This window comes from Canis lupus, chromosome 20 (genome assembly GCF_003254725.2).
Source record: "Canis lupus dingo isolate Sandy chromosome 20, ASM325472v2, whole genome shotgun sequence".
NCBI lineage: Eukaryota > Metazoa > Chordata > Mammalia > Carnivora > Canidae > Canis > Canis lupus.
The window spans coordinates 50,009,506-50,033,928 of record NC_064262.1 but is presented as its reverse complement, the minus strand read 5'-3'; the positions used below and the strand labels follow the sequence as shown (position 1 = coordinate 50,033,928).

Sequence of the window (24,423 nt, the reverse complement as noted above, 5' to 3'; positions counted from 1 at the left end):
TCTGAAAATTCGTAATTACAATGGGATTTAATATATACTCTTAGGAAAGGAGAAACTCTGTATATATTAGCATATAAATTGTATTAAAACAGTTAATAAAATGTTTTAAGAAATGATTACAGAGGATTTTGACAAATGCATTACTTTTAATCACATACAATCAAACATACCTGAAAACATACTGAGGAATTATGCAGAGCTGTGAGCAAAGGGAAACATTCATAATCTGCCTGATATGAGGAAGGTACCAGTTCTCATAGGGAAAGACAGGGTCAGAACAGTGGCTGCATAGCCCAGCAGAGGAACAAAGTCCAATATGGTTCTTGTGGACTGCATCATTGTAGCTAGCATAGTGGAATCAGGAATACATGGTTACTAACAGTCTTACCAGAACAAGGTGTTTACTACACAAATTAGACCTTAAATATGAATACAGTATAGAAGAGAGGGGAGTCTGAACAACCATGAAGTTCAAATTAGTTGCCTGGTAGACACATGAGGGCTTGCAGGAAAATACAAACTGTCATGGATCTTTGATGTAAACTTGTGAAGGTATGTGTGGAAACCTACACTTCTGAGAAATGGAAGTTGAGCAGTTAATTGTTCTGAGGATGCTTGTAATTGGCAGGGCAAGGGATCAGGAAAATAAGCTGCAAGCAGGTATCCTCAAAGCTCCTACGCAGCTGTCTCTCTCTGTATGGTGGCTCTGAAACCTAATTCCTCCAGTACTGCTGCCTTCCAAATCTCATGCAAGTGAGGCTTCAGGTAAATACTAACATAGAATCACAAAGGAAACAGATTCTAGAATATATTACATTACCCAAGTGACGAAACACAATTTAGGAGAGCCACCTCCAATTCTATATTTTATTATCCGATAATTGGTTTGTCTTAATGCAAAGTTAATTATTCAAATCCTAGCCAGAAGGAATGGCAAAGGGCAAAAGATGGAAATAATTGATCAGACTATACTTCATAATAAACTTTGCATATTTACAGATTTATACCATCTTTTTATTAGCAAGGAAAACAGAATAAGGCTCTTTTAAGCCAAAACAAGAATTGATTTTCTCCTAAGAAAGATGGAATATATGATGGGTAAAAGATATCCAGTAGCTGACACAGAAGGCCAGTAGGAAAATCCCAACAAATACTAAAGTGTCATTCATTGATAATTCAAATAAGACATTAAATAAAAATTAAACCTACTTGCACATTTAGAAACCACTTCAATTCACCCATGGTCAAACAAACTCCAAAATGGAAAAAGAAAAATATTAACTGATTTAAGGAGAAAACAAACATCTATTAGCCTTTAAACAGTAATAGAGTACTTACAGAATTATCTCACCTCAATGTTCATTTTTGAAAGATAAGTAGTAAAATATCCACAGTCCAAAGATCCACTTTAAGAATGAGGCACTGATAAAGACAATATATCTATAACTTTTATAATGATTCTTTCATTTACAGTTTTCTGGAGCATTATACATGAATCCATGTATCAGGCTTGCTTATATTAGATTTCTTTCCAATGGGGGTTTTTACATGTAAGGATGAAGGTCAATTGATGTTTACCCACACTGCTTACATTCAAAAGGTTTCTATTCAGTATGAGATCTTTCATGCCTTCGAAATGAATTGGGGCGACTGAAGGCTTTCCCACATTCTTTACATTTGTATGGTTTCTCTCCAGTGTGCATTCTCACATGTCCTCGAAAGGTAGTGCGATAAATGAAGGCTTTTCCACATTCCTTACATTCATAGGGTTTTTCTCCAGTGTGAGTTTTTTCATGTGTTCGAAAGGATGTGTAACAACTGAAGGCTCTACCACATTGTTTACATTCATAAGGCTTCTCTCCTGTGTGAGTTCTCTCATGTATTCGAAATGAACTGGGAAAATTGAAGGCTTTCCCGCATTCCTTACATTTATAAGGCCCATCTCCAGTGTGCATGATCATGTGTGTTCGAACACTTGACGGAGAAATAAAGGCTTTCCCACATTCTTTACATTTATAGGGCTTCTCTCCAGTGTGCTTTCTCATGTGTCCCTGAAAGGTTGTGCGATAAATGAAGGTTTTGCCACATTCCTTACATTCATAAGGTTTCTCTCCAGTGTGAGTTCTTTCATGTATTCGAAAGGAACTGGGCCAACTGAAGGTTTTACCACACTGTTTACATTCATAGGGTTTCTCTCCGGTGTGCGTCCTTTCATGTGATCGAAAGGAACTGGGACAAATGAAGGCTTTCCCACATTCCTTACATTTATAAGGTCCATCTCCAGTGTGTGTTATCATGTGTGTCCGAATGCTTGACAGAGAAATGAAGGCTTTCCCACATTCTTTACATTCGTAAGGTTTCTCTCCTGTGTGAATTCTTTCATGTATTCGCAAACCTAGAGGAGAACTGAACGTTTTCTCACATTGTTTACATTCATACTGCTTCTCTGCAGTGTGAGTCCTTTCATGTCTTCGAAAGGAACTGGGGCAACTGAGGGCTTTCCCACACTGCTTACATTCATAGGGTTTCTCTCCAGTGTGATTTCTTTCATGTATTCGTAAACCCAGTGGGGATCTGAGGGATTTACCACACTGTTGACACTGATAGGGTTTCTCTCCAGTGTGAGTCCTTTCATGTGTTCGCAATGAAGTTGAACAACTAAAAGCTTTCCCACATTCCTTACATTTATAAGGTCCATCTCCTGTGTGAGTTATCATGTGTCTTCGAAAAGTTGTGAGCCACGTGAAAGCTTTCCCACATTCCTGACATTCATAGGGTTTTTCTCCAGTGTGAGTCCTTTCGTGTCTGTGAACAGATTTGCGGTAACTGAAGGCTTTCCCACATTCCTTGCACTTATATGGCTTCTCTTCATACTCGTGATACTCATACGGCTTGTGTCCAGTGTGAGATCTGATGTGCCTATTAAGGGATGAGTGACGCACAAAGACTTTTCCACACACGCTACATTCACATGGTTTTAGTCCAGAAGGTGTTTTCTTGTTCAGATTAATACCTGGAATCTGGGTGATGGTTTCTCCACACTGACGACCTTCAGGTGGTTTTACTCCAGAAGAACTTTTCTTGTTGAGATTAAGATCTGGAATTTGGGTGATGGTGTCTCCACACTGGTGACCTTCAGGTGGTTTTACTCCAGGACTTTTCTTGTTCAGATTAAGATCTGGAGTCTGGCTGATGGTTTCTCCACTCTGATGACCCTCTTTGCTTTCACAAGGTTTTTCTACCACATTACTTCTGTAAAAAAAAACAAATATTTTATTAATTATTTCTTAGTAATTAATATTAGGATATTAGAATTATTTTATAATTTTTAGCAAAATGAAGGTTTCCTACCCTTTCTGAATCGTTTGAAAAGTTAAAATACTATATACTCCATAAAGTGGACTTGACCACAGCTATTATGTAAACGGAGATGATTAATATATGAGGTTTCTTTACGTTGTTTCCAAAATGGACACATTATGTCACATTTATTTATTTATTTATTCATGAGATTTTATTTATTTATTCATGGGGGGGGCAGAGACACGGGTAGAGGGAGAAGTAGGCTCCATGCAAGGAGCCCAACGTGGGACTCGATCCTGGGTCTTCAGGATCAGGCCCTGGGCCGAAGGCAGCACTAAACCACTGAGCCACCTGGGCTGCCCACCTTATGTCACATTTAGTAAATACTTTCAAGACCAAAAAAATGTAAGGATAAATTTGAATAATTTGGTTTTTAAAAATCTATAATATAGCAGTATCCGACATGAGCATCCTATCTATTGTGTGACTCACCTTAGTTTTCTCTCCTGGTTATTGTCCCTATCTTCAGTGTCATGGTCTTTCCATTTTTTCCCTAAAATACAGAGAAAAATAATTCCAAGTAATCAGACATCACAGAAAAATTAGTAGATTTTAGGTCTATGATGAGATTAGCTTACTAATGTACTCTTTTTCCACAGAACAAGATCAATGGGAAGAAATACTTGTACTCTAATTGCCAAAGTTAAGAACGAATGTCATCATCTTTACCTATTGAGGAAAGGTTTCTGAAGGTTTCCCGCATCACATCTCTGTAGAGTTTCTTTTGTGAAGAATCCAGTAAAGCCCACTCTTCCAGGGTGAAGCTCACAGCTACATCCTCAAAGGTTACTGAGTCCTAAAACATCCCAAATATGTTTATAGTAGCATGTATGATGAGTCTGACAGCACTGGGGATCTATACTCAATTTATAGGAAGGTTATATATGATTCTGTGGTACCCACACATTTATTTTATGTCTTGGTCATGAGAAACTTACTCTGTTCATACTTCCTCATAAATTTAACAGCATCATGAACACATGCAAATTATTTATTCATCTTTATGGGATCACTTTAAACGTTACTGTTCTCTAATAACAGGGCCTAGAGCACCTTGGAAAAATGAGAGAAATGCTATACAAATGAAAAGTATTATTTTAAGCACACCAATTCCTTTTGAGAAAAATGCTCTCATCTCCTTCCTTCTTACCTACCATTTAACTCAGCACTCCATGATGTACGGGGTCAAATCTGCATGAGGTTTTAATGAATAAAACACAGTGAAGAACTGGAAGCTTTTTCTTCTAGTCCCATCACCAAACATGAGAGTCCAGGAGGCCTGTGGAAATGCAACTTGTAATAAGGATCAGCTTGCTATACCAGCCTGAAGTGCTCCAGGCCATTAGAGGTAGCCTGATGTAACTAGATAAAGGAAAATATTCTCATGAAGAAGTAGTACTTTTAACTTGTGTGATATTTATCAGTTTTTCCATTCTCTCTCTCTCTGTCCCATTTCATGGAGCGAGGAAGTTATTCAGAAGCTAGGGCTCAGACAATTTAGCATGATAGGACATGCTGCTAAAAAGGCACAATTTAAATCTCCACAAAAACTCTATACTCATGATGAGCCTCAGGGTTGCTTCTCACTTTTTAGCACACACACAGAGATGCAAAGGTGTTAGAAGAGCTTTTTGATCAAACTCTAACAGCGTACCCTGGCCATTCTAACCTTGATGAAAACATTAAGAACTGCAGGTTGTGAGGGAGTTCACTGGTATCTACAATGGTCTGATAATGAATCTGTTTGTGATTATTAAATCTGTAAAGGATTCAGCAGTGCTTTCCTCCAAATGAACATAAAATCTTCATTCTCCAATTTCAGGAGGAAGTTTCCTGACCAGCCACTCTAGAGGGAGCCCTCTCATTTTCTCTCCTTTATGAGCTCTGATGTGGTGCAGAGAAGCACAACAGCTACACCCAAATATAGGAATCCCTAAGTTGATGACACCACATACTGCCAACAGGGTATAATAGAGTTTATTTTCTAATTGAGGTCTCTAGGGAGGAAGGCAGGCCTCTCAAGCAGGCATGAAATGGCTTGAGAGAACAGGGGAAAACACGTGGACTTTTTAACTGAGGCTGTGGGTGGACTAGAGGTTCATACACAAGGACAGGAGCTTGTGTGAATGGAATCTCTTGCCACCGCCAAAGTAGTAAGCACTAGGCTTTTTTACTGCCTTGGATAGAACTGGACCACAGAAGGAGGGAGGAGGGATGAGCTTCAAAGCTATAAGCAGTTAAACATTTGAAGCAGTCACTCCCTTGCAAGGAAAAAGCAAAAAACAAAAAATAAAAAAATAAACTTAAAATGAACAACTCTTCTTAGATCCATCAGAGAACTGAGGAAAGAGGGCAAACCACGGTCTTCAAATTGGAGACAGAAAAGAAGCTAAACTGAAATATGCCCAGAATATTCTATTCTTAACAAGGCCTGTCTTCAGAAGAATCTGTTTCACTGGGGCTAAGCAAACAGAAAAAAAAACACAATATCCAAGAACTTTGGGATAATGACAATGGGAATAACTGATGGAAAAGAAAGGCAGAAAAGAACAGAAAAAGTAAGTGAAGCAATAATGACTCCATCTTCCTACCATTCAAAATAGCAAACTGCAGATCCGGGAAGCTAAAAGAACACAAAACATGAAAGAAAAAAAAAAAAAAACAACCCAAACCAAAAATGCATATTCAAGCACATCCTATTCAAGCTGGAGAAAAATCAATGACAAAGAGAATATAGCTAGAGAAGCCAAAAGGGGAAAAACAAACCTAAGTTACATGGAAACAAAGTAAGAATTAAATGGACTTCTTTCTGAAACCATTTCAGCAAGAAGAAACGAGTGAAAGTGCTGAAAGTAAAAAAAAACCACCATCCTGCAATTCTGTTAAAATTATTCTTCAAAAATGAGGGAGAAATACAGACTTTGAGACAAAAATTGAGGCATTTGACATGAGTACATCTATTGTGCAAGAAACCTGAAAAGAAATTCATCAGGAGGTAAAAAAGAAAGGTAAAGCATTAGGAAAAATTACTGTAGGTAAAATACCTTTTCTTTTACCAACAAATCTGACAAGTATCACTTTTGTATTCAGTGATAACTTTTGGATAAACGAATGACAATGTTACAAAGGACACGGAGAAGTGAGGAATACTGTGACATTAAGTAAACTCAAGAAAACAAACTCAAATAACTATAATCGATATGGTAAGAAGACCTAAAATGTTCAATTAAAGCCAAAGGCTGCAGAAAAATGGTGAAAGACACAGAAACAAGGACAACAGAGAAAGAGTAAAATGAAAGATGCTAATCAACATTATCAATAACCACCTTAAACATCAATGATCCAAACCTTAACACTGAAAGACACTATAATAGCATATTAAAAAAGAAGAAAATATAAAGACACAAACATCGAAGGATGGAGAAAGATATACCATGCCAACAATAATCAAAAGAAAGCTGGCAGAGCATATTAAGGTCGGACACAGCCTATTTCAAAGCAAGGAAATTTCAGATAAAGAAGGAATCACGTAATGATAAAGGGGTCAAATCTCCAAGAAAATATACAATTCTTTCTGTGTATGTGCATTAAATAACAAGAGTAGCAAGATATCTTAGGCAAAAACTCATAAAGTTGGATGCATCAACACCCCCATATCAGTAACATAAGAGTTCCAGCAGCCAGAAGATCAGGAAGGATACAATTACACTGAATAGCACCAATGAACAACTTTAATTGAAATCCATGGACTATGTCATTAGCAGCAAATACACATTCTTCTCCAGTTCACAGGTAACATTCACCAAGACAAACTACCTCTTGGGATATAAAACACCTTAACTTTGAAGCAACAGAAATCCTACAAAACTATGTTCTCAGAAGACAGCAGCATTAATCTGGAAATCAGTATCAGGAAAGTAGTTGGAAAATCACCAAAGACATGGAGATTAAAAACTTCTAGGGCAGCCCAGGGGGCTCACTGCCTTCGGTTTAGCACTGCCTTCAGCCCAGGGCGTGATCCTGGAGTCCCGGGATCAAGTCTCACATTGGGCTCCCTGATGGAGCTTGCTTCTTCCTCTGCCTGTCTGTCTGTCTGTTTCTCCTCTGTGTGTCTCATGAATAAATAACATTTTTTTAAGTTTTAAAAAACTTCTAAATATTGAGATCAAAATGTCTTATTATTTTGAACGATATGAAAATAGAATTTATCTAAAGTTGTCTAGTATAGCAATTGTAGGAGCCTAGAAGGAAATTTATACCACTGAATAAACAAAAGGGAAAAAAAATCTACGGTCAATAATTTAAGCAACTACCAGAGAAACTATAAAGAACAACAAATTAAACCTCAAGCAGAATGAAATATTCCTGTTCAAGATGGTGACACAGAAGCATCCTGAACTTACTTTCTCTCACAGACACGCTGAATGAACATCTACATTTGGAATAATTTCCTTGGGAAAAACCAAACCCCCCAAACTAAGCAACTCTGACACACTGGATGAATGAGGAAACAACTCACATAAAACAGGTAGGAGAGGGATCCCTGGGTGGCGCAGCGGTTTGGCGCCTGCCTTTGGCCCAGGGCGCGATCCTGGAGATCCGGGATCGAATCCCACGTCAGGCTCCCAGTGCATGGAGCCTGCTTCTCCCTCTGCCTGTGTCTCTGCCTCTCTCTCTCTCACTGTGTGCCTATCATGAATAAATAAAAAAATTTAAAAAAAAAAGAGGTAGGAGAGGCTGCGACACAATCCTGCCATAAACCCCACCCCAGGTACAGCAAGTCACAATCAAGATGGAACTCAAAATCCCAAGCTTCTCCCTGAGGAGTGAAGGTTCTGAACCCCATATCTGGTACTCCCAACTTTTAAGACCTGAACTTGAGATGGACCCCTAAATATCTACCTTTGAAAGCCCATGGAGCCTGCATCCACAGGACTAAGAAGGCTATAGCAAACTGAAACAGTTCTTAAAAGGTTCACATGTGCAGACACACTCAACCCAAGACCCAGCATAGAGGCCACTGACTGAAAAGCACCCAGGCTTTCTGTAGAAGAGTCTTGCTTGAGGGGTGCCAGGATGGCTCAATTGGTTAAGGACCTCTTTATTTCAGCTCAGGTCATGAGATTAATAAGAGTCCTGCACTGGGCTCCCTGGTGGGTGTGGAGCCTGCTTATGATTCTCGTTCTCCCTCTTCCTCTGCCCCTCCCCCACTTCTTAAAAAAAGACATGGCCTGCTAATCTTACATGCAGGCATCTAATTTAACATATGTGTAAGGACTTATTGAAATGTTTTCCAAAAACAGGTGAGCAGGTACAATTTTTGTGCTCTCCCTCTGCCTCCTCTCTCCAGCTCTCCAGTATCTCCCAGGAGCTTGTGCTCTTGCCTGACACTTGATTTTTATAGAAAATTTTGCTGTCCAAGAAACACCTCTAGATTGCCTGGCTGTGGTGGTCAGTGGGGCTTACGCTGATGGATCCCACAAGACTTAACAAATGGAAGAAGAGTTCTTAACTGGCTTATATTTCCAGGGCACAGAGAGACAACAGACTGAAGCACTCAGTCTCTGCAAAAGAGGCCTGTTAGTTTATCTTCATAGCTGTGATCTGAGGGGCAAGCTTCTAATTAAAAACACTCCTGGGGCCCAAACTACATCCTCTCTAGAGACTGGGAAAGACAGTAGTGTAGGAGTGCTGACAATACTAGCTCCACCTTTGCCCCTCCATCTTGTTCATGTTTGGTCAATGACTTCTCTTGGGGCTACATGTTCCTGGCCCCTTATAGATTAACAGACACACATTAGGAATGCCCACCAAGGCTGGAATGGGGGGAGGCTTGTTTTGGCCTTCCATGAATCTGTTAGAGATAACATAGTCTTACCCAATCAGAACAGTAAAAAGAAAAAAAGAAGAGTGACGACAATAGCTTAAGGGACTTATGAGACTACATCAAACTGACCAACACCTGCATTATAGGACTCCCAAAGAGGAGAAAAAGGAACAGAAAACTTAACTTTAATAATGGCAGAAAACTTCCCTAACCTGGAGAAGGAAACAGACATCAAGATCCAGGAATCCCAGAGAGTTCCAAATACAATGAACCCAACGAAACTCACACAAAGAAACATAATTAGCATCAAAAGCTAGAGATAAGGACAGGCTTGCTCTCTTGCTAAAACCAACAAGAGAAAAACAACAACAAAACTTGTTACTTACAAAGGAACTCCCATAAGATCATCAGAGTTTTCAGCAAAAACTTTGCAGGCTAGAAGGCAGTGATGTGATATATCCAGTGTTGGAAAAAACAAACAAACAAACAAACCTGCTAACCAAGAAAACTCAACTCAGTAAAGCTGTCCTTCCGAATTGGAGAAAGAGTTTTCTAATGAAGCAAAAACTAAAGGGAGTTGATCAACAGCAGACTGGCCTTGCAAACCATCCAAAAGGGATTTTTAAAAAGATTTTACTTGTTTATTCATGAGAGACGAGAGAGAGAGAGAGAGAGAGAGAGAGAGAGAGAGAGACAGGCAGAGGGAGAAGCAGGCTCCATGTAGGGAGCCCGATGCAGCACTCGATCCTGGGACTCCAGGATCATGCTCTGAGCCCAAGAGAGGTGCTAAACCACTGAGCCACCCAGGGATCCCCTAAAGGGACTTCTTTAAGTTGAAATGAAAGGAGCTAATTAATAACAGGAAAATACGAAAGTACAAATTACACTGACAAAGGTAAATATATAGTAAAATTCAGACTAATGTAAAGGTGGTGGGTTAATCATGTGAAAATTGAGGTTAAACGACAAAAGTATGGGATGCCTGGGTGGCTCAGCGGTTTAGTGTCTGCCTTTGGGTCAGGGCATGATCCCACAGTCCCAGGATTGAGTCCCACATCGGTCTCCTTGGGTGGAGTCTGCTTCTCCCTCTGCCTGTGTCTCTGCCCGCCCCCTCATGAATAAATGAAATCTTAAAAAAAAAAGACAAAGGTATGAAAATAACTAACTTGTTAATAATTGAGACACAAAGATGTAAACTGTGATATCAAAAACATAAAACATGGGGAGGAATAAAAAAGTATAGTTTTACAATGCACTCAAACTTACATTGTTATCAAATTAAAATAGATGTGATTACCATGAGGTTACTAAAATAGCTTATAACAAAGATCTATAGTAGATACACAAAAGATAAAGGAATCTAAATATATTCCTCTAGAAAATCATAAAATTACAAAAGAGACAGAACAAATCACAAAACAGCCAGAAAACAGTGAAAACAATGGCTATTAGTACATACCTATCAATAATTACTTTAAAATATTAATGGACTAAATTCTCCAATCAAAAGGCACAGGGTGGCTGAATAGACTTTTAAAAATCTATACTGCAGGGGATCCCTGGGTGGCACAGCGGTTTGGTGCCTGCCTTTGGCCCAGGGCGCGATCCTGGAGACCGGGGATCAAATCCCACGTCGGGCTCCCAGTGCATGGAGCTTGCTTCTCCCTCTGCCTGTGTCTCTGCCTCTCTCTCTCTCTCTCTGTGTGTGTGTGTGTGTGTGACTATCATAAATAAATTTTTAAAAAATTTAAAAACATTTAAAAACATTAAAAAACATTAAAACATTTAAAAACATTAAAAAATTTAATGAGACATTTTAAAAAATAAAAAATAAAATAAAATAAAAATCTATACTGCAGGAATCAGTGGGTGGCTCAGTGGTTTGGCACCTGCCTTCGGCCCAGGGCGTGATCCTGGAGTCCCGGGATCAAGTCCCACATCGGGTTCCTGCATGGAGCCTGCTTCTCCCTCTGCCTGTGTCTCTGCCTCTCTCTGTGTCTCTCATGAATAAATAAAATCTTTAAAACACAAACAAAAGACCTCAGGTGGAAAGGATAAATTGAAAGTGACATACAGACTGAAAGTAACAGGATGGGAAAAATTATTCCATGCAAATGAAAACTAAAACTAGATGTTTTATGAGATAAAACAGGCTTTAAGACAAAAACTGTAATGAGACAAAGGAAGTCATTATATAATGATAAAGGGGTGAATCCCATTAAGAGGATATATTTGTGAATATTTATACACTCAAAATAGGAGGACCTAAATATATAAAGCAAATATTAACAGACCTAAAGAGAGAAACAGCAATACAATAGTGGGGGGAGGGGGGCTTTAATAGCCTACTTTCATCAATGGATATATCATCCAGACAGAAAATCAGTAAGGAAACATTGAGCTTAAATGACATATTAAACCAGAAGGCCGTAACAGTCCATCTAAAAGGAACAGAATACACATTCTTAAGTGCAATAGAACATCCTCCAAACAGATATGTTAGGCCACAAATCTTAATAAACTTAAGATTAAAGCCCTATTAAGCATCTTTCCCAACCACAATGGTAGGCCTAGAAATCAACTGCAAGGAGAAAAACTGGACAATTCACAAATACATACAGATTAAACAACCTGCTACTAAACAACCAATAGATGAAAGAAATCAGTTGAGAACTAAAAAAATAATTTTTTTAAAAACCTTGACAAAAATTAAAACGGTTATTACTATACCCCAAAACTTATGAGATGCAACAAAAATAGTTCCAAGAAGGACGTTCATAGCAATAAATGCTTACATTAAGAAAGATCTCAAATAAACCCAACTTATACCTCAAGGAACTAGAAAAAAAGTGAAATCCAAAGTTATAAGAAGGAGAAAAATAAAGATCATAGTGAAAATAAACAAAATACAAATTAAAAAAGACAATAGAAGAAAAAAACGGTGAAATTGAGTGTGTTATTTTTTTTTAATAAGATAAACAAAATGGAGGGGATGCTGGGTGGTTCAGTCAGTTAAGCATCTACCTTCAGCTCAGGTCCTGATCCCAGAGTCCTGTGGTTGAGCCCTTTGTTGGAATTCCCACTAAGTAGAGTCTGCCTCTCCCTCTCCCTCTGCTGCTCCCCCTGCTTGTGCTCACACATGCTCTCTTCTGTCAAATAAAATCTTCTAAGAAAAAAGGTAAATAAAATGGATAGACTTTTAGCTGGAGTCACCAAGAAAAAAAGGACTCAAATCTATAATATCAGAAATGAAGGGATGCGTGGGTGGCTCAGTGGTTGAGGATCTGCCTTTGGCTCAGGGCATGGTCTGGGATCAAGTCCCACATTGGGCTCCCTGCAGGGATCCTGCTTCTCCCTATGCCTGTATCTCTGCCTCTCTGTATCTCTCATGAAACAACCTTAAAAAAGAAAAAAGAAAAAAACAAGAAATGAAGGAAGAGACATTACAACTCGTACCACAAAATACCAATGGTCATAAGACATTATGAACAATTATACACCAAAAAATTGGACAACCTAGAAGACCTAGATTAAGCCCTTAGAAACAAAAAAACATATCAAGACAATTATGAAGAAGCCAAAAATCTGAACAGACTGATTTTTAGTAAAGAATCAACCAGTAAATCAAAAACTTCCCGACAAAGAAAAATCCAGGACCAGTGGCTTCACTGGTAAACTCTACCAAACATTCAAAGAAAAACACCAAATCCTTCTCAAACTCCATAAAAAACAGGAGGGAACACTTCCAAACTAATTTTGAGGCCAGTTACCCGAATACCAAAACCAAACAAGGATACCATAAGAACATTACAGGCCAACATCCCAGATGAACATAAAATAGAAAAGTCCTCAACAAAGTACTAGCAAACAACACACTAAAAAGATCACACACAGGGCAGCCCGGGTGGCTCAGCGGGTTAGCGCCACCTTCAGCCCAGGGTGTGATCCTGGGGACAGGGGATTGAGTCCCATGTCCGGCTCCCGCGTGGAGCCAACTTCTCCCTCTGCCTGTGTCTCTGGCTCTCTCTCTCTCTGTGTCTTGAATGAATGAATGAATGAATAAATAAATAAAATAAAAAGATAACATACTATGTACGAACAAGTGGGATTTATTCCACGATGCAAGTAGGGTTTAGCGTCTACAAATCAATGTGATAAACCATATTAACAAAATGAAGATTAAAAATCATGATCATCTCAATAGATGCAGAAAAGGCGGTAAAATTCAACATCCATTTATGACAAAAACTCTCCAACAAAGTGGGTATACAGGGAAAGTACCTCAACATAATAAAAGCCATATATGACAATCCCACAGATAACCTCATACACCATGCTGAAAAGCTGAAAGTTTTTCCACTAAGATCAGGAATAAGGGAAGGATGCCCAATACATAGAATTGGATGTTCTAGCCAGGGCAATTCAGCAAGAAAAAGAAAAATGGCACCCAGATTAGAAAAAAATGAGATAAAATGGTCTATTTGTAGATGACATATTCTACAGATCTTCTTCAACTTAGATTGTTTTACGTACTGATGTATCATAAATTGGAAAAATCTCTAAATTGAAAATGTATTTAATACACCTAATTTACTAAACATCCAAGCTTAGCCTAACCTATCCTAATCATTATTAGAACTTACACTAGCCTCCAGTTAGATATAATCTAACACCAAGCCTGTTTTTTATTAAAGTCTTTAAAAAAAAAAAAAAGGATTTATTTTTTCAGGGGGACGGGGGAGGGGATCTCCAGCAGACTCCCTGCTGAGCGAGGAGTCCTACACAGGGCTCAGTCCCATAGCTCTGCAATCAAGAGTTGGATGCTTAACCAACTGAGCTACCCAGGCACCCCACAAACCCTATTTTTTAACAAAGTGTTGAATATCTCATGTAGTTTATTGAATACCATACTGAAAGTAAAAAACAGAACAGTTGCACTGAGACCAAAAGGCTGTAACTGTAACAATCATTTACACCATCAAAAAGTAAAACAAAGGGCAGCCCGGGTGACTCAACAGTTTAGTGCTGCCTTCAGCCCGGAGCGTGATCCTGGAGACCTGGGATCGAGTCCCACGTTGGGCTCCCTGCATGTAGCCTGCTTCTCCCTTTGCCTGTGTCTCTGCCTCTCTCTTTCTGTGTCTCTCATGAATAAATAAAATCTTTAAAAAAAAAAGTAAAAAGAAAATCTTGAGTCAAACCATAGATAAGCTGGAGGCTGGCTGTATATAGAAAACTCTAAAGACTCCAACACAAACTGTTTGTACTAATTCAATAAAGTTGCAAAGTTGCAGGATACAAAATCAATATACAAAAATCGATTGTCTCGGGCAACCCGGGTGGCTCAGCGGTTTAGCACCGCCTTCAGCCCAGGGCCTGATTCTGGAGACCCAGGATCGAGTCCCACGTCAGGCTCCCTGCATGGAGTCTGCTTCTCCCTCTGTATATCTGCCTCTATCTCTCTCTGTGTCCCTTATGAATAAATAAATAAAATCTTTAAAAAATTGTCTCTTTATACTGATAAGAAACTATCAGAAATAGAAATTAAGAAAACAGTCCACCTTAAAAAACTTAATAATTTTAAAGGTATGTTAACTATACTAAAATTAAAAACAATAAAATTATTAAAAATAGTCCCTTACAATTGCATCAAAAAGAAAATAGGAATAAATTTAATAAAAAGGTGAAAGATCCAGGGATGCTTGGGTGGCTTAGTGGTTGAGCATTTACCTTTGGCTCAGGTCGTGATCCCAGGGTCCTGGGATCTAGTCCCACATTAGGCTCCCTGCGGGAGCTTACTTCTCTCACTCTGCCAGTGTTTCTGCCCTCTCTATGTGTCTCATGAATAAATAAAATCTTTTTTTTAAAAAATGAAAGACCTCTATACTGAGAACTGTAAGACATTAAAAAAAATGATAATGACACTAATAAATGGGAAGATATATCTCATGCTCAATGGATTGAAAGAATATTGTAAAAATATCCATACTATCTAAAGCTATTTACAGATTCAATGCAATCCCTATCAAAATTTCAATAGCATTTCTACAGAAATAGAACAATCCTAAAATCCGCACGGAACCACAAAGACCCTGAATAGCCAAAACAATCTTAAGAACAAATCTGGAGGCACAGAACTTTATTTCAAACTATGTTACAAAGTTATAGTAATCAAAACAGTATGGAATTGACATAAAAATATATAAATCAGTGGAACAGAACAGAGAATCCAGAAATAAACCCACATTTCATGATCAATTAATTTACAACAAAGGAGACAAACATATACAGTGGGAGAAAGGACAGTCTCTTCAATAAATAGTGCTGGGAAAACCTGACCACTTTCTTATACCATATACAAAACTCAATTCAAAATCGATTGAAGATTTGAGTGTAAGACACGAATCCATAAAATTCCTAGAAGAAATCAGGTGGTAAGCTCCTTGACATCAATCTTGAAGATGGCTTTTTAGATCTAGCAAAAATCAACAAGTAGGTCTATATCAAACTAAAAAGCTTCTGCACACCAAAAGAAATCATCAATAAAATGAAAAGGCAGCCTATTCAATGGGAGAAAATATTCACAAATCCTATCTCTGATAAGGGGTTACATCCAAAATACATAAAAAAACTCCTAAAACTCAACACCAAAAAAAAAATCCAATTAAATAAAATGAACAGCGAATCTAAATAGACATTTATACACAGAACACTTACAGATGGGCCAACAGGTATATGAAAAAGTGCTCAATATCAGTAATCATCAGGGAAATGCAAATCAGAACAACAATGAGCTATCAGCTCACACCTGTCAGAATGGCTAGTACCAAAAAGATAAGAAATGAGTTTTGGTGGTGCAGGGAACCCTTATGCACCGTTATTGGGAATGTAAACTGGTGCAGCCACTATGGAAACAGTATGGAGAGTCCTCAAAAAATTAGAAATACAATGACCAAGTGTTCCAAAAGTACCACTTTGGGATATTTATCAGGAAAAAAAAAAAAAAAAACATGTCCCCTATATTCACTGCATTATTATTTACAATAGCCAAGATATGAAAGCAAGCATTCACCAATGAACAAACTGATATTAATGGAAATAGTCAGCCATAAAAAAGAATAAAATATTGCCCTTTTTTAAAATTTATTTATGATAGTCACAGAGAGAGAGAGAGAGAGAGAGGCAGAGACATAGGCAGAGGGAGAAGCAGGCTCCATGCACCGGGAGCCCGACGTGGGATTCAATCCCGGGTCTCCAGGATTGCGCCCTGGGCCAAAGGCAGGCGCTAAACAGCTGCCCACCCAGGGATCCCTATTGCCCATTTTTTGACAGAGAAAATCTTAAACAGCCCAAGGCCAGAATGGAGCCTGATGCAGGGTTTGAGCTCATGACCCTGAGATCATAACCTGAGCCAAAATCAAGAATCAGACATTTAACCAACTAAGCCACCCAGGTGCCCTAAATCTTGCCATTCTTAACACATAAATAGACTTTGAGAATGTTATGCTAAGTGGAGTAAGTCAGAGAGAAAGACAAATATTGTATGATCTTACTTATATGTGGAATCTTTCTTTTTAAAGATTGTATTTATTTATTCATGAGAGACACACACACACACAGAGGCAGAGAAACAGACAGAGGGAGAAGCAGGCTCCATGCAGGGAGCCCAACGTAGGACTCAATCCCGGGCCATCCAGGATCAGGCCCCAGGCCAAAGGCGGCGCTAAACCGCTGAGCCACCCTTATATGTGGAATCTAAAAACAAAAACACAGGGGCATCTGGGTGGCACAGTTAGTTAAGCATCCCACTCTTGGTTTCAGCTCCAGTAATAATCTCAGGGTCCTGAGATCAAGACCCACATCAGGCTCCGTGCTTAGGCAGAGTCTGCTTGAGACTCTCCCTCTGCCCCTCCTTCACTGTGCACATGCTCTCTCTAAAATAAATAAATCCAAAAAATAAGAAGAACAAAAGCACAAACTCCTACAGAAAGCAAAATGGTGGTTGCCAGCGGTGAAGGGTGGGGAAAATGAGTGAAGGGAGGTCAAAAGTACAAACTTTCAGTTACAAAATAAATCATAAGTACATAGGATACAACATGGTGAGTAGAGTTCATAATACTGTTACTGAATATTTGAAAGTTGCTGAGAGTGTAGATCTTAAAATTTCTATGGTCAGTAAAGAAATTGTAACTATGTGCAATGAAAGATGTTAACTAGACTTACTGTGAAAATATTTCACAATATATACAAATACCAAGCCATTATGTTGCACTTGAAACTACTGTTACATGCCAATTATATCTCAATAAAAATAAGAAAAATAAAATGGTAAAATTTACAAAAGACATTTAAAATTACAGGAAATTAAAAGACACTATCAAGAAAACCAAAAGCTAGCTCTCTGAAATGATTAATGGAATTGGTAAATGTCTAGTCAAGCTAAGTGAGAAAAGAGGGAAGACAGATTACTAATACCAGAAGGAATGAAAGGTGGTGAAAATGAAAAAACATTTGATAAAACCCAACACACACTTATAAAGAACAAGGTAAGAAGTCTCTCATCACTCCTATTCTTCATTGTCCTGGAAGACCTAGCTCATTCAGTAAGGCAACAAAAGGAAATAAAAGTTATATAGATTGAGAAGCAAAACATAAACCTGTGAGTTACATAGCACATGGTTTTCTATGTAGAATATCTGATCGTATCCCCAACAATTTCAGAGATTGCTCTGAAAATTATTGGGAGTACAGCAAAGTTGAAGGATGCAGAAGTCAACTGCTTTCCTATTGACCCACACAAATGTAGTAAACTGATTTTTGACAAAGAAAATAAACTTATATACACTATATTTTACTACTTAATAGTATTTTTAACTTTTGGTACTTTAAATTTAATTTTAATTTAAACTTTTCTACATAGGAAATCATTCTAAGATTTAATTCTTCAAGCACTAACAGGAATAAAACTGCAACCCATAAAAAATGAAAAATTTCAAATCTCTAAAAGAACAAGGGACATCATAGTTTGTCCTTCTACTATATCTCACACTAGGGATACTATCAGGGATGAATAGCACGCAGCTTTCCATTAAGGGATTGCATTTAAAACCGGAAACCTACTAGGTATTTTAAAGATTTACATAAACTCAAGTAGTTTTTCTTACATCAATTAAAATAGAAATTCATTTGCCTTAAAAATAGTATGACCTTTAAATGTCAAAGTTCTCTGGGGACATGAACATACAAAAACTGATCTAAAAATAAAAATGAGGGGATCCTTGGGTGGCTCAGCGGTTAAGTGCCTGCCTTCCGCCCAGGGCATGGTTCTGGAGCCCTGGGATGGAGTCCCGCATCGGTCTCCCTGCATGGAGCCTGCTTCTCCCTCTGCCTGTGTCTCTGCCTCTCTCTCTGTCTCTCATGAATGAATAAAATCTTTAAATAAATAAATAAAATAAAAATGAGTGGTGCTCAGCTGGTTCAGTCAGTAGAGCATGTGACTCCTGATCTCAGGGTTATAAGTTCGAGTCCCACGTTGGGTGTAGAGATTTCTTAAAAATCTTTATATTAAAAAATAAAAACAGGGATCCCTGGGTGGCGCAGCGGTTTGGCGCCTGCCTTTGGCCCAGGGCGCGATCCTGGAGACCCGGGATCGAATCCCACGTCGGGCTTCCGGTGCATGGAGCCTGCTTCTCCCTCTGCCTGTGTCTCTGCCTCTCTCTCTCTCTCACTGTGTGCCTATCATAAATAAATAAAAAAATTAAAAAATAAAATAAAATAAAATAAAAACAAAAACAAAGGATGTGCCTATTAATTTCCATATGCCCATCTCACAGCTTGAGATTGTTACCTAAAAGGAATAAAAGTTCTGTCCGCTTTCAACATTTTCTTGCCTCACACATTTTTCTCAGTCAAGTTACATTTTCAAAGCCCAAGAAATAAAAAATCTTACCCATTCACACAGGAAATAAAACTGCAAACTACTAAGGAAACTAGGCTGAAGGGCCTGGAATATTCAATAGATAAAAAAAGAATGCCAAGGAAAGAAATGCAAACTTTCAAATCAGCTCAGATAAGCAGCCTGTTTACCCAAGAGTTAAGGAAAACCCACATTCAGAAATTAAACATTTCCAAGCTGGGCTCTGGACACGGCCAGTTGAGATGGCGCCTCCACAGTGGGTCAGGCCCTGGTGAAGGAGGGCGGGTTGGGTCATCTGAACAGCTGCAAAAATGTACTTACTCTGGGAGCCCTGCACACCCTCCTCTCTCCTGGCAGCTTATAGGAACTCCCTCTCCCAAGGTCTCCAGGATTACAAATGAGGAAACTCTCTGGCACACTCAGTTTAAGGTTCTAACTCCATTGAACTCCCCAATTCATAAACATTTTGTCCAGGAGACAGAACTCCAGACTTTTCAGTTTCTCAATAGCCAAATTACACTCGAGTGCACCTATGACATGGATGCAAAACCCAAATGTGTAAAAATATCCAGGGCTGAGAAAACTCCCTTTGCCTTTGCCAGCTCAAAGCTGGCCTGAGCTTGGAGTCCTCGGCCTGTGCTCCCCAGTCACAATGCCTTGGACCACCACTGATAATTTAAAGTATGTAAACACAGTGGGGTTCAAGAATCTGGCATAATCACACAAACCCAGTGTTTACGTGTAGAGAAGGAAAGACAATTTTAAGGAATTTTACTGGTTCAACAAGAAAACCAGCTACTAACAGAAAAGGTGTCAATTATTTCCAAGAAACTGATTTCTAAGCAACTGTGTTGGAATACTTAAGGTTAGAAGTTTAGGCCCTGATATACCATTTAAAATCACCTGAAAGTAAGGATTTACCTCAGAATATTGCGATACCCACTCAGAAGAAAAAAACGGAAGATTTTTAACAAATGGAAGGTAAATTTTTTCCCCTGAAATTCACCTTTTTAGGAAATACTTCACATACTATCTCCCAAGCTCTAAGTTTCAAGTGACTAAATCTTTTCATAGTGACCACTGCAAGGAGGGGCCGTGATGACAGATCACCCAGGAAAGTTTTAAAGAAGAACCTCCACGCAAAGGACTCCTCACAGGACGTCAGTGTCCAGGAAAGATCCTGGGGGGAGGGTCACAGGATTTCATCACACAGCTCCAGCTGGTTAGTCTCTGCATTCTTCTCATGTAAAATATCCACAAAAATAAACCTTTAAAAAGAGCCATTCATGGCTCTGTGGATAAACGGTAAAACAGTGCGTAATTTGAAATGCATCACGGAGAACAAACGGTTAATAATGATGCTATGAACTGGAGAGGAAAGATGGCGTTTCGGAATGCAGGGAAAGATCTGGAAATTTAGGCATTTGCTGCCAGTCCTATGAAGAGCTGGGCTGGGGGCACAGGGCCGTAGCTTTGAACCCTTCTCTCCAAACGTTTGGAAAAGTGAGGGGAAACCGGGCCCCCCGGGGAGAGAGGGATGGGGGACCCACAGACCACAGCACCGCCCGCGCACGAACCCGGGGGACCGAGGCACGACTGTCCCCTGACGACCCTCCCCGCGGTCATCGCCCGACCCAGGGAGGCGCGGCCGCGCAGAGACGGGGCAGGACACGGGGGCCCCGGCGGCCGGCCGGACCCCGCGCTGCGTGCCGCGCCACCAGCGGCCTCGGGTCCCCAGACTCCAGAGTGCACCGCGGGGAGGCCGGGTCCCGCCACGGCCGGTTCCAGCCGGTCCCACCGGCCCCCGGCCCGACTCCTGGCCCCGCACACTCACCATCGCTCGCTCTCTGGGGTAGCGGGTCGGCCACCATCCGATTGCCGCGGCCAGCGGGGGTCACGGCGCCCGAGGCGGCGGCGGCGCCTCCCGGAGCCTCTCAGGGCGGCGAGAGGTGATGCGCGGCTCCGCGGCCAGCAGCGACGGCACACAGTCCCCGCCGTCCACAGCGCGTCGCCCGCACGTACGGTTCCGGCGGCTCCCCGGATTGGACGGTTCGCGAGGCCCCGCCCCCGCCCGCCTGACTGACAGCGGGCCGGAGGTCACGTCTTTGAGGCGACCTTGCTTGGCCAGTGGGCTGCAACCTGTTCCCGCCCAGGACGACGCTGCCTTGGACCCGAAGGCCGCCAGGCCACTCGCGCAACCGTGACCCTTCGTCACAAACACGGACAAAAGTGACCTCACAGTGCGTCATAATGATGATGGTTCCATTTTGATCTTTGACCATCGTCCCGCAGGGAGTCGTCTGCCCACCGCGACCTCCCAACCCCACTCTTTGTATGGAAAGAGTCTCGCAGTCCTGGGGCACTTAGCTTCGTGGGAGGTGTGAGCCCCACAGTCCTGGACCAGGCCCGAAGCCTCGGGTGCTCGCATGTGAGAAACATTGCGGCAAAAAACCACCCGAAAACCGAAAACCGGTCAGTGTGATTCCCTTGATACTCACCTGTTCAGAGGTCAAAGAAGAAAACTGAAAGAACACTGCTTAGTGAGAAATAATCCACGGTAAAGGTATCAAGGATAAACAGCGTCAGGACGGTGGTCATCTGTGGGGCAGGATGGAGGTGAGCCAGACCGGGGGACGTGAGGAGACTCTCACTACTGCCCAGGTTAGGAATCTTGATGACTCCGAGGACGATTATATTAGCAAATCCTACCGCAAAACATTCGTAAGTTCTTTCCTTAATATATTTGATCTTAAAAACCTTAAGAAACTCTGTTTGAAAAGAACCTAATTTGTATATGTTTGTCCTGTAATGTGGCAATCAGAGTTTCCACTCATGGTTTTGGTGGGAAAATTGGTTAAAAGCCAACTGTCTATTTAGAGAACCGTTGGCATAAACTCATCATCATACCTACTTTTTAAAAAGAAAAAGTGGCATGTATGATACATAAAGATATGGAGTATTTATTAATAGAATAATTAAGCAAAGTGTTTTTGCAATATATATGTATCATATTACCCCTTCTATAACTGTTACGGTCACCTGCAGTGTCAGGTGGGCCCCCATGCTGGGTTTGCTTGACAACACATCCCTTCCAGGAACAAATAAAAAGGTTAATTACTGGGGATCCCTGGGTGTCTCAGCAGTTTAGCGCCTGTCTTCGACCCAGGGCGTGGTCCCTGCCATGGTCCTGGAGCCCCGGGATCGAGTCCCACATCGGGCTCCCTGCATTGAGCCTGCTTCTCCCTCTGCCTGTGTCTCTGCCTCTCTCTCTGTGTCTCGCTCATGAATAAATAAAATCTTAAAAAAAAAGAGAAAAGGTTAATTACTTTGATAATACAAGTGTCCAAGGAGGGCAGGCCTCTCAAAAAGGTGGGAAATGCCTTGAAAGACCAAGGAAAGAGGGCAACTGGGTGACTTGGTTTTAGCTCAGGTCTTGATCTCAAAGTCATGGGATCAAACCCCAAGTCGGGCTTTGTACTCAACATACGAGTTTGCTTAAGACTCTCCTCTCTCTGCCCTTCACCTACTCCTCTCTCCCTAAAATAAATAAAAAATAAAATCTTTTTAAAAAGAAAGAGCAAGGAAAGGAGCCTGGCCTAGGTTTTTTCTTGAGCTTCAGGGGTTGTCCAGAGTGAGAGTTTGGGCACAAGGGCAGGGACTTCCCAGGACTGAATCTCTTGCCAGCAACAAATCAATGAGCAGCCAGGCTTTCTTCTCATCTTGTTCAGATGCAGGGAACAAGGAGAAGAAAGAAGAATGAGGCTTTTAAAGTTATTATCCAACTAACATTAAAAACCAGAGACCTCTGGTTTATCATCTAGCATGTAAGGAACCTAGAGGTGACATTCCCATCCTCACCAGAAAAAAGCCAACAAAACCAACACCACAGAACTGTGAAAACATTAATATCATGGCAAACTGCTGTGTCCAGAATTGGAAAGAGAGACAGAAATATAGCCATTTTTAACATATGCCCACATTATTCTCTTTAACAAGACCTGTCCTTAAAATAATCTGTTTTACAAGAGACTGACTGGGATTTTACCAGAACCTACCTGACGTAGCAGGTGTGGGGGACAGGGGGATGAAATAGCCAACTGGGGGCTACGAAATAGCTGAGTCCTAGTTATCCTTCCTACCTGACCTAAGTTGAGAGTGGGGGAAATTTAGAAACACTTGAGGTTGAGATACTTTTTGTTTTTGTTTTTCCTAGCTCCTGAGAGCAAACACATGGTGTGCTTCCCAACACTGGTTCTCCAACCCTCGGACATTAAGGATGAGGGTGGCCTACAATTCTATTTAATTCTAATATGAAATACATCATATTCCACAGTTTAATGGCTCAGTCCCACAAAACTGCCCCCATGTCGGATGCCAGCCACAAAAGGAGGGGGATTGCTACTACCTACATTTCTGGATGGCCAACTACAAATTCAAAGGTTCCCGGGACACCTGGGTGGCTCAGCAGTTGAGTGTCTGCCCTCAGCTCAGGGTGTGATCCCAGAGTTCTGGATTGAGTCCCGCATTGGGCTCCCTCTTAGGAGCCTGCTTCTCCCTCTGCCTATGTCTCTGCCTCTCTCTCTGTGTCTCTCATGAATAAATAATTTTTTTAAAAAAATTCAAAGGTTCCCTGGATCATGTTTGTTAATTTGACAGAGGCACTATTAGAACTAATAAAAAGCTCTTATTATTGATTTATTTTTTTTAATTTTATTTATTTATGATAGTCACAGAGAGAGAGAGAGAGGCAGAGACACAGGCAGAGGGAGAAGCAGGCTCCATGCACTGGGAGCTCGATGTGGGATTCGATCCCGGGTCTCCAGGATCGCGCCCTGGGCCAAAGGCAGGCGCTAAACCACTGCGCCACCCAGGGATCCCTTATTATTGATTTATTATAAAAGATACAAATCAGAAATAGCCAAATGGAAGGGGCTTATTGGGCAAAGTATGTGGGGGGTGATAGGGAACTTCCATGCCTTCTCCAGACACAACACACTTCCAGCACTTTGATATCTTAGGATCTCTGAATCGCAAAGCTTATGGGTTTTTATGAAGTTTCTGTACATAGGCATGAATGACTAAATCATTGGCAGTTGACAGATAACTCAATCTCCAGCTCCTTCCTTCCCACTCCCCAAAGGCTGGGGACTGGACTGAAAGTTCTAAACTTCCAATCCAAGGTTGGTCTTCCTGGCAACTAACTACCATCTTAAAGCTATCTAGGGGCCAGCAAACAATTGCCTCATTAGAACATAAAATGCTCCTGTCACTCTTATCATTCAGAAAGTCCAAGTGCTGTATTTAGGAAATCTCAACTTAG

The 24,423-nt window shown here is 40.6% G+C and overlaps 2 protein-coding genes and 1 long non-coding RNA gene across 22 annotated transcripts in view; 2 read left to right on the top strand and 1 right to left on the bottom strand.

The window, feature by feature from the left end:
* LOC118351738 (uncharacterized) overlaps positions 1 to 4,100 on the top strand; it is a 33,337-nt gene extending 29,237 nt beyond the window's left edge. For both annotated transcript variants that reach the window (XR_004807664.2, XR_004807665.2), the window contains exon 3: positions 3,963 to 4,100. This is a non-coding gene — a long non-coding RNA (uncharacterized LOC118351738). The remainder of the gene's footprint in view (positions 1 to 3,962) is intronic.
* LOC112666554 (zinc finger protein 709-like) lies at positions 9 to 21,082 on the bottom strand. Of its 3 annotated transcripts, XR_007404387.1 has the most exons (5): positions 4,518 to 4,642; positions 4,033 to 4,159; positions 3,796 to 3,856; positions 1,352 to 3,252; positions 9 to 344 (listed from the first exon to the last, which is right to left on the bottom strand). XR_007404387.1 is itself a non-coding variant. In XM_025457645.3 (4 exons), exons 1-4 carry the CDS (start codon positions 20,938 to 20,940, stop codon positions 1,605 to 1,607), a joined length of 1,839 nt encoding a protein of 612 aa, XP_025313430.3. In that variant the 5' UTR covers positions 20,941 to 21,082; the 3' UTR covers positions 9 to 1,604. The 3 variants fall into 3 exon arrangements, 2 of the variants coding, with proteins under 2 accessions (XP_025313430.3, XP_048954410.1); XM_025457645.3 differs by lacking the exon at positions 4,518 to 4,642 and adding an exon at positions 20,938 to 21,082 and having other exon boundaries at positions 9 to 3,252; XM_049098453.1 differs by having other exon boundaries at positions 9 to 3,252.
* A 10-nt stretch (positions 21,083 to 21,092) lies between these two features.
* The window catches only part of LOC112666555 (uncharacterized), a 36,236-nt gene continuing 32,905 nt past the window's right edge, over positions 21,093 to 24,423 (top strand). For 4 of the 17 annotated variants that reach the window (XR_007404394.1, XM_049098466.1, XM_049098465.1 and 1 more), the window contains exon 1: positions 21,093 to 21,764. The gene's annotated coding sequence lies outside the window, so the exon portion shown is untranslated. Of the gene's footprint in view, positions 21,825 to 23,316; positions 23,780 to 24,423 lie in introns of those variants that run through there. The other 13 variants (XM_049098469.1, XM_049098467.1, XM_049098471.1 and 10 more) reach the window with 11 other exon arrangements.

Coding starts and splice junctions, on each gene's coding strand:
- LOC112666554 (XM_025457645.3), bottom strand. Junction 3,857..4,032: donor CAGAAACCTTTCCTCAATAG/GTAAAGATGATG, acceptor TCTGTATTTTAG/GGAAAAAATGGAAAGACCAT. Junction 3,253..3,795: donor AACCAGGAGAGAAAACTAAG/GTGAGTCACACA, acceptor TTTTTTTTACAG/AAGTAATGTGGTAGAAAAAC.